Source organism: Oculina patagonica, chromosome 1, assembly GCF_052425735.1.
Source record: "Oculina patagonica isolate OP01 chromosome 1, crgOcupat, whole genome shotgun sequence".
Classification (NCBI taxonomy): domain Eukaryota; kingdom Metazoa; phylum Cnidaria; class Anthozoa; order Scleractinia; family Oculinidae; genus Oculina; species Oculina patagonica.
The window spans coordinates 26,391,195-26,412,404 of NC_135758.1; the positions used below are offsets into that span (position 1 = coordinate 26,391,195).

The following is a 21,210-nucleotide window of genomic DNA, read 5'->3' on the forward strand; positions in this document are numbered from 1 at the left end:
ACCGCACCAATGATAATTCGCTTCACAACATCGAGGAAGGACGTTGTTGTAAACCCAACAACTTGCCGAATAGTTATCTCCGCTGTTACGACCACAACGTCGGTTCATCATTCGATAACAAAGGCTGGAGCAACTGCGATGGTGGTTATTACCTGACCGGTATCTACAGGGGTGGTTGCGACCAACTACATTGCCTCGACAAGTTCAGATGTTGCAGTATGTATGATGGCTGCAAGTTTGCCAACTGGTGGGGAGCCTTTGACAAAAAAGGTTGGGTTAAGTGTGACTCGTCGACGCATTACATTACTGGGCTTTGGAGGAATAACAGTGGGGGCTCGAACGACAAGATTAAATTACTGGAAGAAGCGAAATGCTGTCCAGCTCCAGCACCAGATCAAAACACGCCATCTACATGTAAAGACGCCAACTGGTGGGGAGTTCTCGATAAGTAAGTACCCCAGCGACGTTGTTATGGGAAAAACTCGCATTGCAATTGCTTCATTGACACAACTCCAACAAGTGTAGCATTTTGCTCGGACGTACAAGCAAACTCACACCCCACCATCGTACAAGGGGGGGGGGGGGTGGATGGAACCCCCTCTCCCCGGAGTTTCGGAGTTTTCGTTATATTAAGGCATAGCGAGATTATTTTACACTGATAGGAAAGCCCTTAGCTTACTCTACAAGATGACATAATTTTAATTGGCTGTGACGTCATATGACGTCACGTGACGTCATTTGAGCCGCCATCTTGGATCCGCCATCTTGGATTTCAACATTTTCTTAGAAAGTCACAAAATAACAGAAATTGATGCAAAATCAAGCCAGAATGCTTATGGAATGTAAAGATAAACAAATCTTGCACTTCTGTCTCAAAAAACTGGAAAACATAAAGAAAAATGTTAAAAATGACGATTTTTGGCAAGACCTGCCTGTATTTATGACGTTGCCATGGCAACGTCAAATATAATGGACACATAATTGACAAATCAAAATTCCGTAATGGATGAATAAACAGCTACTGAAAGTTTCAGCATTGTAGATTAAATCCTCTTTTCCAAATTTGGAAAAAACCTTATGGGGAGGGGGGTGGCATCCACCCCCCTTGTACGTCCGAGGGTTAAGTTGTTTATCGTCATTCGCTATATATAATGTTGGCTAATTTTTTTAGACCCTCAGAGATGTGTTATTGTGAATCGGTGAGTCCGATTGGTACTCCCATTGTTTTTGTATATTGGTTTGCTGGTAAAAAAAACGATCGTGCACTCGTCGATTCTTAAAAAGGTAAACTCACTTACGATAATGGCTTTAAAAGTACTTGAAATTTTGAATTTAGACTTAAATCCGTTTAAGTGTCCACAAAGGCAATTTAGAAAAGTCGCCCTGGCTTCCCATGAGCGACTGTCCACTCTGGGGCGCCTCGTTGACTATTCACTCGTAGTTTTTTAAAACTTCAGATTGTTCAAAAATCATTATATTATTTCGAGACACGTGGTAGTGCTAGCAAATTAATTGGATATAGTTTCTATTAAATTTATTTTCATTAGAACAAACACTTGGGCTGTCTGTCCTAATGGTTACTTTGTCCGAGGTCTCTACCGGACTGACGGGGACTGGTTACATAACATTGAAATGGGGAAATGCTGTAAGCCAAACACATTCCCAGACAGATACGAACACTGCTACAATGAGAATGTCGGAACTTCCTTTGACAATAGAGGACTAAGCTATTGCAAGAGAGAAGGTTATTATTTGGCTGGAGTTTACAGAGGAGGCTGTGACAGGCTCTATTGTATTGAGTCATTTAAATGCTGCAAGATGAACGTAGGTAAGGGATAACTCTAGAAACATAAAATTTATTAGTAGAAAGTCATCAGCGAATCTGATTGGTTCATACAATTGTTGTGTATTTGCTGTTATTATTCAACAGATGCGCGCGCTGCACATATATGGTCAAAATGTTAACGATATCTGTCATCCGTACATAACATATATCCTGCGATATTCGTAGGTTGCGAAGATTCGTCCGAAATCTTGTAAAGCGAAGCATAATTACAGTTTTTCTATGTGCAAAATGTGTTTTGTTGACAATTTGTTGAATAATAAAACAATTATCCTGCTCAATCTTACGGAATATCGTCTGATTTTAGCCAACTCGGCCTACGGCCTCGTCGGCTAAGTATCAGGCGATATTCCGCGCGATTTCGCAGAATAATTGTTAAATAGAACACAATCACACGCGCGTTGCTCCTTAAAAAGACATTTTTTTCGTGATTTTTGGCTTAAAATGCATAACATTTTACGTTTTAGAAAGCACTCCTTAAGAGTTTTTACTCAAACAATTAAATTACTCGCCTTCTTTTTCTACGAGCGATGTTCAACCCAGCTGCGCCGTCCGCGGGCTCGTAGTCTAATTGTAAATTAATTCAGTTTTATAGCATAGCAAGCAGAGCCGCGCAATCAAATTCACTTTACTCGAGCGTAGAACATAAGCGTGAGAGAATCGACATATAAGCCACATTTTTTTTCTCGCATGAGTTTTTGGCGCGGAATTTGATCTACATTCCCACCGGCAATGCTATAAAGCAATTGGTTCATGCTTTTAGCTATGCACTATCGAGAAATGGTGCACTTGGATAATAATTGATAACACTCAAGAAGCAAAGGCTGCTATTGGTTGTCGCCTGGAGCAACTATTACCTTCCTTTCCTGCTCTACAAGCATCTCGCGTGCACCATAACTTGATAGCACACGCTAAACACGCTAAAACATGAAAAAATTGTTAAACTAGAATCGCGACTTGGCTGTTTACACCACGAGATGATTTTCATTGCAATAAGAATATTTCATTATTTTGTAAGGATTTGAACTCTCTTTTCTTTTATAACATAACTCGTCCTCACTTTTTTCTTTGATAATTTGCAGACGAGTGCAAAATTTCAAAGCCGTGTCAAAACGGCGGAGTATGTTCAGATACGGCGGGAAGTTACTCTTGCAGCTGTAAATCCGGATACAGCGGAAACAACTGTCAAAACGGTAATGTGCATGCATCTACGTTAAGGTAGCCATTGTCAGCGGGTACCAATTTAATCCATTCTAGCAAGTTGGCCGTTAAATCGCTAAATTAAGATATACCGACTTAACCCTATTCAGAACGGGCTTTTTTTTACCTTCTCAGACCGGGAAGGGGGGGGGGGGGGCGGCTTTAATTTTTAAGCAATCACAATGAAACTTATAGCATGTATTGTATATGTATGTCCGAACATCTTTCTTTTGGTTCTTTTGGTATACGTCACGTGGGATGGTGACGTCACAGCACGTGATCATGATGTCAAAACAGCCGCCATATTGGATCCGCCATCTTGGATTTCAAAATTTTTCCAAAATGCCAGAAAACCACCCAAAAAAATGTGCTTTAAAACCGTAAAAATATAAAATAATTCCATTAAAGTTAATTTTTATTAACAAATCACGTAAAATTACAAATTTGGGAAAACATGCCTGTCAAAATGCCGTTGCCATGGTGATGTCAAGTTCTTGTCACATCATGCAACCCTACCAAATTATTGCCCGATAAATTTTAGGAAAAGTCAGAAAGTTTGGCAGCGTTTGGTTGAATCTTCAAAAAGTTATAAGAGTCACCTGGGGGCCTCAAAAGCCTCCCCCCCCGGTCTGAATAGGGTTAATAACTTAAAATTAATAGTATTTTATAATAAACAACAAAAAGATATACTGTTAGTATATACACACTCAGTGATCTAAGTGTTTCCAGCAGTCTAACTTGTTCGCTATCTCGGGCTAATGAGCACTAGAATGGTGAATAGTGCTTTTCGCGCGAGGTGAACGGTTATATTAATTCGGAGGTAATTAGCAAAGTACTATTCACCTCCGAGCAGCTTAAGAGAAACAAGCTCCCTTCACGTGTCGCCGAAAATGATGTTTTGGTCAGCTAGTTATTCAACTTGTGTGGTATATACTAAAACAATTATTTACTCCTTGTGGAGTAAATAATGCGTGATCAGAACAGAAACAAACTGGCCGGCGCGGAGTTATCGGCAGCAACATCAAGTGTTATTCAACAAAGAACCTCCACAACTATTGAGTAGAACGTTTTTGTGAAAGTGTTTTTGTTTAAGTGAACTTACTGTAAAAGCTTTAATTCAAGGGTCAAAATGTTTTGCAAGCAGTTTTTTTTATTCCGATTGAAGGTTTGAATGGTGTTAAAGGACCATTCTGCTAGATTGTACGAGGTTTTTTCCGAAGATTAAGTAGATTTGTCATGTTTGAAGATTCTGAAAACTGTTTCGCGCATGACGGTTAGTGCTACTTGTACGTTTTCCACGCATGAATCGAGAGGTCAATTGAATCGACTTTAAATGGTTTTCCTCTCAAAACTTCGATATCGCTTGTTGCTGAGATCACTTCGAAATCTCGGTAAATAGCAGCATAATATTTACCTAATTTTTCGAGAATAATTGTCGATTATTATGGGGCGAGAAATTCAGGAAGAAGATTCCCAACAACTGTTTAACTAAGTCGTCTTCCAGTTGCACAAATTTAAGCCAGATTAACAAGTATTTGCTACTTTCATTTAGGGACGGACCAATATTTTTTTGGAGGGGGGGGGGGGATGAAAAATATTGAAAAAAATTGTCTGCAGGGCCTGGAAAGACAAAATAAATTGTTTGCAAGAACGATATTTATAACAGAGGTGCATAAACTAAAAAAAAAAAGTTTGCAGAGGAAAATGTTTCATCCCCCCCTCCCTCCAAGAAAATAATGGTCCGTCCCTTAGCTTTTATCTTTTTATATTCTACAGATATAAACGAATGCACGAACAGTCCCTGTAAAAACGGAGCTAACTGCGTCAATCTTCAGGGAAGTTATCGCTGTGATTGTAAATCTGGATATTATGAAAAAAACTGCGAAAAGGGTAAAGAAATCTCATCTGCAGTCCATTTTATATCTACGTTTTATAAAGTGTTATGATTTTAGCATCTTTTCTTTCTTACAGATATCAACGAGTGTACAAACAATCCATGCAAGAACGGAGCTACCTGTGTAAATCTTCTGGGAAGTTATCGCTGTGATTGTAAATCTGGATATTATGGAAATAACTGCGAAAAAGGCAAGAAAGTCTCCTCTGCTATTCGTTTATCCACGGTTTATTAAGTGTTATGATTTTAGCAACATTTCTTTCTTACAGATATCAACGAATGTTCGAACAATCCCTGCAAGAACGGAGCTACCTGTGTCAATCTTCAGGGAAGTTATCGCTGTTATTGTAAGTCTGGATATTCTGGCAGCAATTGCGAAACAGGTAAGGAAACCCCCTCTGCTATTGGTTTATCCACGTTTTATTAAGTGTTATGATTTTAGCAACATTTCTTTCTTACAGATATCAACGAATGTTCGAACAATCCCTGCAAGAACGGAGCTACCTGTGCCAATCTTCAGGGAAGTTATCGCTGTGATTGTTAGGCTGGATATTCTGGCAGCAATTGCGAAACAGGTAAGGAAACCCCCTCTGCTATTGGTTTATCCACGTTTTGTTATGTGTTACGATTTTAGCAACATTTCTGTCTCACAGATATCAACGAGTGTTCCCCTGATCCTTGCCAAAATGGTGGCACATGTGTTGATCTTGTTGGAAGTTACCGCTGTGATTGTAAATCAGGATATTCTGGAAATAACTGTGAAACAGGTATTTATTTATTTTCCCACTGGATTTAACGTTTAATTTTCCCCTCTAAATTATCTCAATAAAGAAGTGTACTGACATTTTCTTACAGACATTTGGTCTATTCTTAAAAAAAGTGTTTTATCATTGAAATATATGGCTTGGAGGAATGCTTTCCTTACGCTTTATAAAATTCTAAAACTTGATGTTTCTAAAACATACAGGCAGTGAATTAATAATTGAGGCTCTTAAAAAATAATAACTTCGGCGATCAAAATTAAGTTTGACCTTGGGTAGTTTTTCTGTTTTCCACTTACTGCTAATATTCTCGGCGTTATGATTCAAAATAATCATTTTTTATCTGACGAACAGGTCCGTGAATAACACACAACTCCCGTCAAATATCATTCATAAATCATGTTAAAAAAATCTACCCTCAAAACCTATTTCCAGATATAAACGAGTGTACGAACAATCCCTGCAAGAACGGAGCTACCTGTGTCAATCTTCAGGGAAGCTATCGCTGTGATTGTAAATTTGGATATTCTGGAAACAATTGCGAAACAGGTAAGAAACGGTTTTTTCTGTTGCCTTCCTCTCACTTTTGCAGGGATAAAAGGTATAATGATTCGATTTAGCACCCTCCTTCCAATAAGCGCCCCCTTCCAAATAAGCGCCCCGCTTCGAATGTGTTTTTGTTAATAAGCGCCCCTATCCCAATAAGCGCCCCCATTCTAATAAACGTCGCCATTCTTATAAGCGCTGAAGTCATCGATGTCGAATAGATAAACTCATAAACATTCAACATTCATTCATTTACACGTATATATTTACTGCTAAAATGAATAATTATTTTACAAGTAACTGAACTTTCAACAATTTGCTACTGTTACCGTTTCTGTTATTGTTAAAGTTTTGTTTTGAACATTTGGTTGTTTCTTAAAAAATTAAATAAGCCCGCCGTCACGAATAAGCGCCCTGTCTCGAATAAGCGCCCTCCCTTGGGGTGCCAAAAGTAAATAAGCGCCCTGGGCGCTAAATCGAATCATTACGGTAGTACTATACTCTATGTGAAAACGTTAGAAGTGTACCTAGAGTCAAACAACTTGTTGACTTTTGTGTGTGTGTGTGTGTGTGTGTGTGTGACGTACTTTGGTGGTTTAATGTACTTTAAGTTCAAGCTACCAAAGTACGTCAAGAAGAAAAGTAAATTTGCTTCAACAACGAGCGAAGTAAAACACGGTCAAGTTGTGACACTCGCCCATGAAGTATATACCAAAACTTTAAGTCATATATTCTCCAGGAACCAGTAAAGTGCATAATAGTTAATCTGTAAAACCATGTCGTCATTATTTTAAACTAATTCCAGATATCAACGAGTGTTTCCCTGATCCTTGCCAAAATGGCGGCACATGTGTTGATCTTGTTGGAAGTTACCGCTGTGATTGTAAACCTGGATATTCTGGAAGTGACTGTGATAAAGCAGGTAATATATGTTTTAGTCTTTTTTTCGGTTTCTTCTGTCTTAAGGTAACACAATACCTTCTCGGGTGTCCTTTGTTTTAAAGTTAACTACGACAACTACAGAGAAGTAAAGGACTGTAGAATTCGAAAAAAAATATATATCATATGCTTGACAGAGCCATTTTTGAGAAGAAATAAGCCGGTAAAGAGAAAATGACCAAGTATCATTCCACCAAATTAATCGGGCATCAAACGCAACCACTACTACAAAAGCAATGCCCAATGTCAATCAGCAAGCATCAATCTCCCAAAGTGTGTCCGGCTTTTTCTTAATTCTTATTGGTATTTTTTTTTATAGAGCCGTTAAGTTAAAGTACCGAATAATTTGCCGAACCTATTGCATGAGGACAGTTGTTGCATGACACCTAACTTTGTTATTAACTTTTATTTTAAAAACCTTTTTTTCGAAATAACTCGCGTTCATATTAAGATTTTATGTTCATTTTGGAGGAAATAATAAGTCTATAGTAAACTTTTCGTTTAATACAAAAGCAAAATTTCGACAAAAGTAGTCCTCTGAAGGTATTGTGTAACTTTTTTGGACCTTTTCTGACCGGGGGGAGGGGGGGGGGGGTCTAACGGACTTCATAACATAATTAATTAAGTAATTCATAACATATAAGTAATAACACGCGTATCAAACCTTTGAAATGAGGACAACTTCACTTAAGAATAATAATAATATTTTGTTGCGTTTGGTGGGTTTTGGGCGTTGATCCCGTCAACTAGTGCAATTTGTCGTTCTGGCCACGCTCAAACTGAGGCCTTTTTGCATAGGTTTACTGTTGAGAGGTATAATGTCGTTGCATTTACTTATAAAAAAAATATTCGTGCAAACGTCCTCGAAGCCTTGTAAAGAAATCGAAATACAATTTATTACGATTCGCAAGAAATACAAAGCAATGACATTTGCAAGTAAATGTTCTATTTTATTTTTTTAGGACCCGAGATAACTGTTCAATGTGTGTGATGGCGTAGACAACAGGTAGATCACGATGTCCGTACTTTATTCGATATAGACACATTTATACAGTATAAATACCGTTGACTCCTTCAGTTTATTCCAGCTCGGTCTTCGTTAAGCAAGGGCCTTTCGCATTATTTTTACAAACAATCATGTGTCCTACAGCTTATCAAATAAATAGCTGAGGGGCCTTTTTTGAACTCCAACTCGGGGACTTGACGTTTATTCGGTACCCGGCGTTTATTTAGCACCCGGCGTTCAATCGAGAAAATGTAGTATTCCTGAGTTGAGATGTTTGACTTATGCATGGTTCAATTTTACCTGTTACCATCCCCTGGGCATACCACCGGGGATTTGTGCTTGAATGAGCGCTATTAACTAATTAGCAGAATTCCAAATGTTAAGAGTTATAAATAGATTACTTTTGTGCTGACAATACAGGTCACTCAATTAAATCATTAGACGATTGCTTGCGCTTAAAAACAACAACGCAAGTCTTCTCAGCCCAACTTATAACGACTGAATTTATTTTTCTTTAGCAGGTTGGCCTTCCGTTGCAGAAAGAGAAATGAAGTCGCAGATTATTGAGAGGGATAAACGTCTAGGGAAATAAAGGAAAATAAATATTTGATTAAACTTAACCGTTGTCTTTATTTTCTCTTTGTTGGCCATCTGGTTGCATTTCTCAAACACGCGCTGTTTTGCTTTTAGTCCCTGTATGGTCAATCGCAATCGGGGGGCCGGGGGGAGGGGTCAAGTTGCAACTTCCCATACATTCTCTAATATGGAATCTGAGCGGAGCGATATTCTCACGATTGCAAAGCAATCAACCAAGCGGTAGTCAGCGGATGCCTCTAGGTCACATGGGCAATTCTGCTCATTTTGAACTTGCCAACAGCAGTTTCAACAACACCAACAGCAACACCAGTAGTTGCCAGTGGGAGGGTTACGTTTCTTTTTATGGCAGTAAAATAAGTTTTCTTTCGAAAGGATCTTGTTGTCAACATGTGGTCTTTGTTCCAATATAAACGTGACGATCGAATATTCCCGTGCCGGTCGGAGCTTTTTTTTTTCTTGCTCCATTGTTTAGAGGTTGTTTGTTGACTTGGTCGTTCGTTGTTTAAGTACATTAATAGCACTATTATATTCGTGATTCCCCCGTGTGTTTAGCGCTAAAAAGTAACGCAAATCACAAAATCATGCGTTTTGGGATAGAAAAAGTGCATTTAAATGTTTAGTATATATATTGTTGTCACCCCTTTAAAATCACTGAATCCACGGCATCGTAGTCGTGGTTGCTATAGGTTCCATTTCGCTGGAAAAGATGACCTGCTACATCATCGTCCAAAACCCGCTGACTCGATCCATAGGAAACCAAAGCTTTAGATACGACCAAAACTAACTCGTCCATGCCAAGATATATTTAAAAAACCTTGGAGAGGTCTATTTATCAAAACTGAAAAAAAAAAAAAAAAAAAGAGTCCAGTCTGCTGTTATCAACAGCTAAATACGAAATACATTGTTTCCAACTCCCAAATAAAGGTGGCGCTGGGTTGATTAACAAAAAAAAAGCAATATCATTCGTGAAGCTGTGCTCTGCAGTGCAAGCTTATCAGAAAAAAAGGCAGTGTACGATTTCAATACATTAAGTGACAACAATAGCCCTTATGTATTTTTATATCGCCGAAAGCTGAATTAATATGGCTGAGGTTGAGAATAATTCTCCTTAACGAAGCTCGAAAATGAATTTCGAGGCTTTTGCGTTATTTTGCCAGACTCCTTTCCAGATGACCCTACTTATTCTTTCAAAAGAAAGCTGAGTCTGGGAACGCCAATTGACGCAAAGGCGCTTGGAAAGGTGGAAGGAAAAGTGACTTCTCTTTATCTTACATTTTTCCCATGATACACCGCGAGACTCAACAAATCGCGAATAAGGGAAGCGACAAAGCTGACGAGTATATTTTTATGCCTAAGGCCTATTTAAAGACGAGACTAGACGGGGAAAGAAAAATAAATGAACATTTTTTAACTCTATTTTCGGTTAGTCTCATTTTTTGCCAGAAATTATATTTAGGTAATTTTGGTTTTTTGAAATATTCATTCTATGGTCGGGTAATTTTATTATTATTTTTTGAAATATTCATTTGATTATTGAGTGGGTAGCAAATGTTTTCAGGCGGTTTTCGTAAACAAAATATTCTGTTTGAGTTTCAGGAGCCAATTTGAAAACCAAATTAAACCTTTAGAAATCACTTCTGTTGTCGTAAATATAATATTTAGTTTAGTCGCCGATGTTGCGTTCATTCTTGACAGAGTTTAAGGACATGAATAAGATGACAAATCTATGTTGAAATATTGTAGTTTCAATCCACGTATGTAAAACAGGATATCTTGCATGTGTAGAAAAAAACAGGATTCCCGTCTACGGGATTTTAATTTGGGGGCGGTGAAATTTACTCGCGCTTTAGGCAAAGTTTGCGGCAAAAATTAGAACGGCCGTAGCTAATTTAAATCGTACATAATGAAATATATTTTATTTATTATATATTTGGTTATTTGTTATCATTTAAGTGTACGAAATGAACCTGAGTTCTAGCTGAGAACCAATTGTGCGATTTTTAAAGTTTGCAAGTAGGTTTTATCAAATTCAGTTCAATTGCGTGAAATTAAGTGCATTGATTTTGTATGTATTAATGTGTTGATGTGATAATTAATCGAGCTCTAAAGTAAGGTCTTAATTAGCGCGCTTACACAGCTTCACATTTTCTCACGACGCTTCATTATAGTACCTTAAAACTGTGTCTTTTCATTAACATCGAGAGATAAAGAAAACAAGAAAATTGTTTTGTTTTTGGAATATAGCATGTCTGCAAACGATATATATGCTTCTGTTGTACGTTTGAGTTGCAATCCATGTTCTAAAATCAAATAAAACAAAATTATTTAGTTAAAACTTAATGAATTTCCAATATACGTGCTATTTATTCAGCTGTTGGATATGTTCGTAAACCCACACAACTTTTCAAAGCATTATCAATTAATTCGGCATTTATTTCGAAAGGACGATATCCCTGGCCTTCACGCGTTTTAACCACTGAATTCAAAGGGAAATTGAGGTATGATACATAAAGTAAGATTCATTCCTGGCATTTTTTAACTTTAAATAAAAAGATCAAAAATTTTCTATCGTAATTCAATATGTATCTACCAAGCTTAACAAAGTTATGTACTGAATATGCGTATTTTCAAACGTGTGCAGAGGTTAAAAGTTTTTTGGTTTCAATATTTTAAAGAGAGCCCTTTTCTGACATTTAAGTGTTGTCCAGTTAAGTGAGAACGACAATTAGTTTAAACAAATCAAGACTCAATAAATTATTTGGCTTTAAGCCCCGGTCAAATTTCCGTTCGATATCATTAGGCGTTCTGACATGATCAAACCTGTTTGCATTTAAATTGTTACGTTCGACACAATAAAGCTTTAGTAACGAAGAAAAATGTATTAACGACTTAGTAGGAAATTATATTGCTCGTAACGTGTGTTTTTAATTTGGTGTTAACTTCGAATTGCGAAGTTTGCGTTCCTTTTTCCCGCTGCTAAATTTATAAATCTGCTTTAGAATTTCACATAGTATCTTATAGATTATATTTGAAAACTTCAGGAAACGGACTTACGAATGTCATTAAGGACATAGTTAGCTCTGTACTTTTGCCATCATGCCGAAAAAGGCCCCAAGAAAAAAATATATGTGTAATTAATAACCGAAAAAACGTTCAAATTGTACCGCAAAATTGATCAAGTATTTCATTTCGGGCGGTTCAAAATCTCGAGAACTGGTTGAAAAAAGGAAAGCTGAGCGATAACGTTGTTCGGTAATACTTCTGTTTTTTTTTTATGACTACTGTAGATGATTCTTAATATCCCGTAAAAGATAACACTCAATATCCCGTAAGAAAAAAACGAAAGGCCAATATATCTGTTCATATATCTGTTCAGTAAACTCTTAGCTCGTTTCTTTCACTTGAAAACGAACAGGGTGTATTTCTTTTCCTTTTCATTAGAAATCGGTTTTTTATCAAGAACAATGACACGGCAGAAGGGAAAATTGGTTAACGTCGCGCAGTGTACAGAAGCTTGAAGTACAGTAGGCTGTTTTCGAGATTGACTCAATTTTGCATATATGTATACTGCAGCCAAAACTATTTGATGAATCTTTAGGATAGAGTCCTACTAACAAAAAAAAAAACCTTCTTCATTTCGCACTTTTCAGATATGCAAATTAAAATGCACAAAAATCAATTAGCTTAAATATTTCCATATATGGAGAGAGTTTACGGGGGTGGGGGAGGGGGTGGGTGGGCATATACACATGTATCTGTACACTTCTCAAAATTATTTTCATTTTCCTAGGATAATTGCAATTCGCTGATCATGGTAGGAAGCCCCGAAGTGATTCTCATTAACCTTATTGCACAAACTTTTCGTAACAACATTGTAGTTGTTTTTAATTTATTAATTTATTTTTTTTAATTTCATTTGCGACTTTCAATTAACATTTTTAATTTCATTTAGGACAACTTATTTTTTCGAGATTTTTTCGTTTTCATAAAACTCCCAAGAAAAACTTGTAATGAAAAGGGCATTGGAATTTTCAGTTTGGCGGATTACACAATTTTAAAATCTGTTTTTGGTTTTCACACCAAGAACTGCGGTTTTTCAGTTTCGGTGTCTTTTGTGGTTTGCAGTTTTCGGTTTGTTTTTTGCGATAATGCACTATAATCGCTGCCAAGACGGCCAAGGGACTTCTCGATTAGCCACTCAGTATTCGAAAGTAGTGTGTGACAGGCCTAAATGACGTCCGCATAGGAGTTATTTTTCGAATGTCGGACGGCCTATGAGTTTGAGTTTAAGTTACGAAGTTTGACTGACTGACTGACTGACTGACTAACTAGCCAACTAACTTGCTTGCTTGTTTGTGTACTAAAGCGAACGTGCAAAGTTGTAATTAAACCACTGACTGACTGACTAACTAACCAACTAACTTGCTTGCTTGTTTGTGTACTAAAGCAAACGTCCAAAGTTGTAATTAAACGAAAAGTGTATAAAATGAAATGGATGGTTTAAAACAAGTTAATTCACTATTACCTATTTCTTATGCAGCGAGGCGGCTCCGGAACTATCATGAAACTTTACCTGTCCCTGGTGGTCGTTCTGCTGATGACGGACACTTGTTGGAGTCAGTGTAGAAATGCAAATTGGTGGGGATCGTTTGACAAAAAAGGATGGTCTATTTGTGGCTCAAATAAGGAGTACATAACTGGTTTTTACAGAAATACTCGGAGAAGTGACGACGCAATTTTCCTACTTGAAGAAGCGAAGTGCTGTAAGGCTCCCTCGCCAAATCAAGAACGAACGTCAACTTGTACAAATGCAAACTGGTGGGGAGTGTTGGACAGGTAAGCAAACTGAACTTAACTGATTGAACTTAAATCAACTGCGTGGCCTTTAAACAGGGAATCATTTCCTTTTGAACAAGAGTACATCGTTTTCCTATAAACTTTTCTTTGAATAAAGAGCATATCCACGAGAGAGCCAGACAGTGTGTAATAAGGCTCAAATAACGGATTTTGCTCAAGCATGGCACAAATGTTGGGTATAATGACTAATCAAATGTGACAAAACATTTGGTCAAAATATTTTATTCCCTCAATAAATTGAATAAACGAATAGTTAAACATTATTGTAAGCGTCAAATGATTTTTACAGCGAGTTATTTGTTAAAAATTAACTTTGAAAACTTTTTTAAACAATCAATAAGCGATTTAATATTGTCAACTTATAAGGCGAAAGGGGAGTTGATTTTTTCCTTGAGCATCTTTACCTCAACGGTTTCTCCATCTGACAGATATTAACACGGATTACGGACGACAAACTACTGTCTGTGGTGTAGCTCTTTTCACCTTTTTCTTTATTTTTACAGTTTTTTTTTAACAAAATTCAAAAAGGCGGGCGCAAACCATATCGTCCAAGATGACGGCTTCTTGTTTTCAGTCTGGGTGTTTACCGTATTTCCTCGATTAAACGCCGGGCCCCGAATAAACGCCGGGTCTCCAAGTTGTATTTGAAAATAAACCCCTCAAACAATTATTAAAGGTTTAATATGCTTTAAAAATAACGTCTAATTATATAGCTGTCGAAAAAAATGAATAAAAATCATTTCTTAGAAACATAGGGCTTGAAAAAACTCCTGATTTCAAATAAACGCCGGCCCTATCGGGCCAAGTTTGAAATAAACGCTGGGGGCGTTTAATCGAGAAAATACGGTACTGTTTCAGTGGCAGTGGTAGCTTTCCCTGGATTTTGAACGGCTTTTTAAATTCTTTTTAGACAACCTGTTTATATATTCGACAGTAAACACTACCCTCTGGAACCTATTTTTATTCGCCCGCTGTAAACACTACCTTTATTAATATTGTTATTCAGGGCTAGGGGCACTGTTGTCACCTGTTATCTATTGTTTTAAGAACCAATGAATTAACTCGTTCCGAGAGGTAGTGGGTGACCCATATTCGACGAAGAATGAGCAGTGTCCACAATACACACATTGCAGTTGCGATTTAGTTACTGTTATGGTGTAATGTAACTGCCTCGCAGGAGCCTTTATTGCACGTCAGCTAAGAAAAGTGGCCGCAATGGTTTGTGCGCACCGGGCTCCCTTGCATTGGTCGTTCTGTATTTTATTGGATGAGATACTTCTCTCAGGAAGCGTTATTAATATAAAAGTTAAAATGGTACCTGTACCCTGTTGGAGCAAACTAAAGGAAAGGTTGGGCTTCATTCGCAGCTGCGATACCATGCCTTCTAAAACAACGAATTGTGAGACTTTTGTATACAGTGAAATCGGTCAAAATTAAAGCTAGAGTAGCAGGCATATTGTAGCTAAATCCATTTTTACCAGTGTACATATTCTCCTGCAGCAATAACCGTTGGGGCGTTTGTCCGAATGGTTATTTCTTACAAGGATTATACCGCACCAACGGCCATTCGTTTCACAACATCGAGGAAGGACGTTGTTGCAAACCCAACAACTTGCCGAATAGTTATCTCCGCTGTTACGACCACAACGTCGCTTCATCCTTCGATGACAAAGGCTGGAGCAACTGCGATGGTGGTTATTACCTGACGGGTATCTACAGGGGTGGTTGCAACCAACTGCATTGCCTCGACAAGTTCAGATGTTGCAGTATGTATGATGGCTGCAAGTTTGCCAACTGGTGGGGAGCCTTTGACAAAAAAGGTTGGGTTCAGTGTGACTCGTCGAATCATTACATTACTGGGCTTTGGAGGAATAATAATCGGGGCTCGAACGACAAGATTTATCTACTGGAAGAAGCGAAATGTTGTCCAGCTCCTTCACCAAATCAAAACACGCCATCTACCTGTAAAGACGCCGACTGGTGGGGAGTTCTCGACAAGTAAGTATCCCAGCTTACGACGTTAGCATCTCAATTATCGCATACGATTATCTTATAGGTTGTTTATCGTAATACTCTATACATAATGTTGGCTATTTTTTTAGACACTCAGCGATGTTTAATTGTGAATCGGTTAATCCGATTGGTACTCCCATGCTTTTTGTATATCGGTTTGTTGATAAACAACAAACGTGCTCTCGTTGATTCTTAAAAGGAAAACTTTTTTAATATTATTGGCTTCAAAAGTACATGAATTTAGACTTCAATCCTTTTAAGTGTCCACAAAGGCAATTTAAGACAAGTCGGCCTGGTTTCCTATGAGCGAAAGTCCACTCTGGGGCGTCTCGCTGACTATTCACTTGGGCTCGCAGGTCTAGTTTTAAAAACTTCATGTATTGTTCAAAAATCTTTTTTTTTTCGATACTCGTGGTAGTGCTAGCAAATTAATTGCATATAATTCAACCCAGGTTTCGTTTCTATTAATTTTCTTTTTTTATTAGAACAAACACTTGGGCTGTCTGTCCTAATGGTTACTTTGTCCGAGGTCTCTACCGGACTGACGGGGACTGGTTACATAACATTGAAATGGGAAAATGCTGTAAGCCAAACTCATTCCCAAACAGATACGAACACTGCTACAACGAAAATGTCGGTTCTTCGTTTGACAATAGAGGATTAAGCTATTGCAAGAAAGAAGGTTACTATTTGGCTGGAGTTTACAGGGGAGGCTGTAACAAACTCTATTGCATTGAGTCATTTAAATGCTGCAAGATGAACGTAGGTAAGTGATAATTCCAGAACCAAAAAAAAAAAAAAAACTCGTCCTTTTTGCATATAATTTTTATAGGAAAAACCAGCACAGAAATCTGCGAATTTGATTGATTCCCCCATTGTTTTTCTTTTCGCTGATAAAACACAATCGGAAAAAAGTCAATTTATTATTCTAAATATTTGGCTTAAAGTGCATAAAATTGTGCGTTTTTACAGCAATCCTTTAGAGTTTTTTACTCAAGCAATTAAACTACTCGCCCTCGTTTTCTGTGAGCGACATTCAGGCTCGTAGTCTAATTGTAAATTGTCTCAGTTACAAGTTTCGCAACTTGGCTCTTCACACCGCAACATGATTCTTTATTGCAACGGAATTCTTCTTCTTTTTAGAGATTTCAACTGTTTCTTTTTTTAACATAATTTGCAGATGAGTGCAAAATTTCAAACCCGTGTAAAAACGGCGGAGTGTGTTCAGACACGGCGGGAAGTTACTCTTGCAGCTGTAAATCGGGATTCAGCGGAAACAACTGTCAAAACGGTAATGTGCATGCAACTACATGGTTTTCATTTTGTTAAGTACCCACAGTGAAAACTTTTTGGTGAAACAAGTTGATAACCAACCAAATAAATATGTTTTCAAACTCTGCTATCACAAATAGAGGAAAAGAATGTAATGTAGTGGTTTGGTGGCTGATCTTTTGATGGTTAAGATCGCGGGGGATACCTACAGCATAAATAAATTCATGAAGCGAAATTTTCCTAGACCTGCATCGTTTAAAACGTTTATTTTCTAGCCTGTTGTGAGTGCGATTAAGCTCAAATTTTACAGAGACATAAAGAAATGGCAAAAGATTATGTACGTCATCTTTTATTTGGTAGATTGTACCTAACGGCGATGTTATAGCCTCGTTAGTGCCAAATTGGGAAGAACATGATTTTGTGGTAGAGTTTGCAGAACGAGTAGGAGACAGCACACTGTGATCTTCTCAAAAACTAATCAGTCAATATCTCTAGTGTCATAACAGAAGCGGATTTTTTAATTTAAAGTTTGCCAGCAAAACACCCAGGAAAAAAAGATTCTTACAACTATGAGAAGTCTTTGACAGCTTAGCTGTCACTCTATATATAGTTATCAAGTATTTTATGATAGTAGAAACATTTCTGTCCGACAGATATAAACGAGTGTACTAACAGTCCCTGCAAGAACGGAGCTACCTGTGTCAATCTCCAGGGAAGTTATCGCTGTGATTGTAAATCTGGATACTCTGGAAACAACTGTGAAACAGGTATTTGTTGATTTTTTTTCCTGTTAAATTTTCTCGATTGCGTAACCTACTGGTATTTCCTTTCTGATGTTTGACCTACGCTTTATTTTTTTTTTTACAATATATACGTACAAACTTTATTTGCTCGTTCCCACTGGGCTTTTCAGAGTCTATTAAAATTAACTAAAAAAACGCAGAAATCTAAAAACGCTCTTTTTATTGCTTGAAGCAACGCTTTCCTGGCGCTTCCCTAAATTTAACCCTAGAATTTAAAGGCGCCAAAAAAATAAATAAAAAAATAAATAAAATAAAAAATTGCTGCGGGCAGAAAAATCGAGTTTGACCTTCGGTAGTTCTGTTCGTTTTCCCGTTATTACTTGTGCGGCGTTATGATTTAATAGTTCAAAGTAACTTTTAAACGGAAAACGTACAGTTCTATGAACAGCACACAACACCCTTCAAATATCATTCATAAATTTTGTAAAAAAAATTTATAATTAAGACATATTTACAGATATTAAAGAGTGTACGAACAGTCCCTGCAAGAACGGAGCTACGTGTGTCAATTTTCAGGGACGTTATCATCGTAATTGCAAATCTGGGTATTCTGGAAACAGGCATGAACGGTTTGTCGCTGTTTCCTTTCTTTTACTTTGGAGGGGAAAGTTGGTACTCTACTTTGTGATTCTACCAAGTCACAAAACCTGTTTTTTAATGTTTTATTCGATTAACTTTGCCGCTGGCTTGATGTACTTTAATTTCAAGCTACAGAAGGGCGTTCGTGCACGAAAACAAAATTTGATTCAACAAACAGGGGAAATGTTACTCGATGAACTTATACAGACACTCACCCCTGAAGTGTATACCAAAAACCCGCAGGAATCAATAGCGTGCATTGTAGTAAACTTCGTGAAACTATGTCATCATTATTTTAACATATTTCCAGATATAAATGAGTGTACGAACAGTCCTTGCAAGAACGGAGCTACCTGTGTCAATCTTCAGGGAAGTTATCGCTGTGATTGTAAATCTGGATATTCTGGAAGCAATTGCGAAACAGGTAAGAAGTGTTTTAGTCCATGTTGGTTTCTTCTCTCTAATGCCGCAAGCAAACAGTTGGTTCATTACTTTGTGCCTGAATGTCATTAGTGCACCGCCGAGTCATATATGACCTGTTGCAGAACCAAATTTAATTTTCTTGCTTGACGGACTCTGCTAGTTTGATGTATTTTACTATCAAGCAAGATAAGTAGATTTGGTTCAACAATGGGTGATTCATCTTAGGAGTTTAACCCATGAATTATATACCAAAAACGTTCAATGTTGTATGCGTCTGTAATAATGAATAGTGTGCAGTAGTCATATCCGTTATATGAAATTAATTATGTTTTGACATTTTCAAACTTCCAGATATAAACGAGTGTACGAACAGTCCTTGCAAGAACGGAGCTACCTGTGTCAATCTTCAGGGAAGTTATCGCTGTGATTGTAAATCTGGATATACTGGCAGCAATTGCGAAACAGGTGAAAGAATCGTCTCTGATGTTTAGTTATCTACTTTTTTATAAATTGCTATGAATTAAGCAACATTCCCGGCCAAAAAGATATAAAGAAGTGTAGAATACGCGCCGTGACAACCTCCAGGATGTGCTCGCTGTGATTGCAAAATTGGATATTTTGGAAACCACCGTGAAGCATGTCTGTAGAGTAAATTATTGGGTTGTAACAAGAGAAAATATTGTTGTAAGCGTTTTTTTAATGATGTTTTATAACCGTTGTGGAGGAATGGAAACTAGAAATTAAAACCTCGATTTCGTCAGAGCTCATCAAAACAAAATCGTCCCTCAATTTAATATTCACATTTTAACAAGGTGCACCTCAGCGACGGAGAAAAAATAATCGGATATTATGGCAATCACTGTGTCGAAAACGAAAGTAATGCTAATCTAAGGGTGTTTTGAATCAAAAGAAAAAAATGTTACAGAATGTTGAATTTACTAGAAACTTTACATCTTGAACTACTACGGAACTCTCTGACGAAAAATGATAGCAGAAAATCTTTAGTCTCACTCTTTACAACGGACACCCTGGGAAAATAACTGGCGTTTGTAGAGAGAGAGATGATCGCTATATGGAGGTTTCAGTTAAAGTATGGATTCAGTTAAAGTATGGATCGGTGTAGGGAAGAGAATAGAAATCCTAGCCATTATAGAGCTAGAGAGGGCCACAATAGAAAATAAAATGGCTGTTATTGGAGCAAACTACTTGTTCGTCGAAGGAATAATCCCTCCCTTTGTCTTCTAAGTCTAATCAAATTATCTCTACACTCTACGCTGCTTTCATCAGAAATAAATGTCCCTCGATGAAATAATGACACGTAACTTACCAGCAATAAATCGTTGTTTTCAGACGTCAACGAGTGTGCACCTGCACCTTGCCAAAATGGCGGCACATGTGTTGATCTTGTTGGAAGTTACCGCTGTGATTGTAAATCAGGATATTCTGGCAACAACTGTGAAACAAGTACGTAGTAACGTTCTTGTAAAAGGATAATTTCACTCGATGTACGTCCATTTACCATCGGATGACCTGCCAATTCAATCTTCTATAGCCGTAAAGAGACATTGATGTTTCAACGTGCTTTTAAAAGATTGCCTTGAGCTGGCAGCTTGCTGTTTCCTCGTAAGGACAAACTGTGATGATAAATTTTAAACTTCGGTAAAGTGCCCGCTGAAAGTTAAAGACAGCAAATCATCTGTCAGACTTGAATTAAGATGTTGAACTCATTTCCACATGAAATAAGTGTGGAAAGTGTGCCAATGAAACAGCGACTGTAGTTCTTAAATATTGTAAGTATTGTGATCTACTACCCTCAACTTTTGTGTATTAGAGTTTAATTTACTTTTTTTTTAATTTTCAGATAGCAACGAGTGTTCCCCTGATCCTTGCCAGAATGGCGGCACATGTGTTGATCTTGTTGCAAGTTACCGCTGTGATTGTAAATCGGGATATTCTGGCAACAACTGTGAAACAGGTATATAATTGAGTTTTCACGTCACTGTTGTATCAACATTTATTTGTATTTTCTATTGGATAACATGCACATTTATGCATCCGCCTTAGTCAATAATAACTGGTGTTTCGAGATTTTTTAAATGATTGTTTTATTTTACAGACACGTATATAACATTCCAATTTTCTCCATTAACTAAATCTTAATTAAATTGCAATGCAAACACTGAGACTACTTAAATTAACACTCGGACATACAAACAAAATCATACCTCCGCCATCGTACATAGGGGGGGGGGGGTGAATGAAACCCCTCCCCGGAGTTTTCGTTCTAATGAGGTGCAGCAAAATTACTTTGCACTGAGACGAAGGCCCGTCGCTTACTCTACAAGATGACATAAGTTTTGTTGCTTGTGACGTCATATAACGTCACTTGACGTCATTAAAGCCGCCATCTTGGACTCGCCATCTTGGATTTCACTATTTTCTTAGAAAGTCACAAAATAACGAAAATTAACGCAAAA

General features: G+C 37.5%; 1 protein-coding gene across 1 annotated transcript in view; it reads left to right on the plus strand.

The window, feature by feature from the left end:
* Positions 1–21,210, plus strand: part of LOC144646011 (uncharacterized) — a 129,274-nt gene that overhangs the window by 95,398 nt on the left and 12,666 nt on the right. The window contains exons 12-24 of the mRNA XM_078505531.1: positions 5,591–5,704; positions 6,134–6,247; positions 7,050–7,166; positions 8,146–8,171; positions 13,327–13,622; positions 15,144–15,641; positions 16,142–16,422; positions 16,837–16,947; positions 17,582–17,695; positions 18,621–18,734; positions 19,085–19,198; positions 20,084–20,197; positions 20,595–20,708. Of these exons, the coding sequence (XP_078361657.1) occupies positions 5,591–5,704; positions 6,134–6,247; positions 7,050–7,166; positions 8,146–8,171; positions 13,327–13,622; positions 15,144–15,641; positions 16,142–16,422; positions 16,837–16,947; positions 17,582–17,695; positions 18,621–18,734; positions 19,085–19,198; positions 20,084–20,197; positions 20,595–20,708 (2,127 nt within the window). The remainder of the gene's footprint in view (positions 1–5,590; positions 5,705–6,133; positions 6,248–7,049; positions 7,167–8,145; positions 8,172–13,326; positions 13,623–15,143; positions 15,642–16,141; positions 16,423–16,836; positions 16,948–17,581; positions 17,696–18,620; positions 18,735–19,084; positions 19,199–20,083; positions 20,198–20,594; positions 20,709–21,210) is intronic.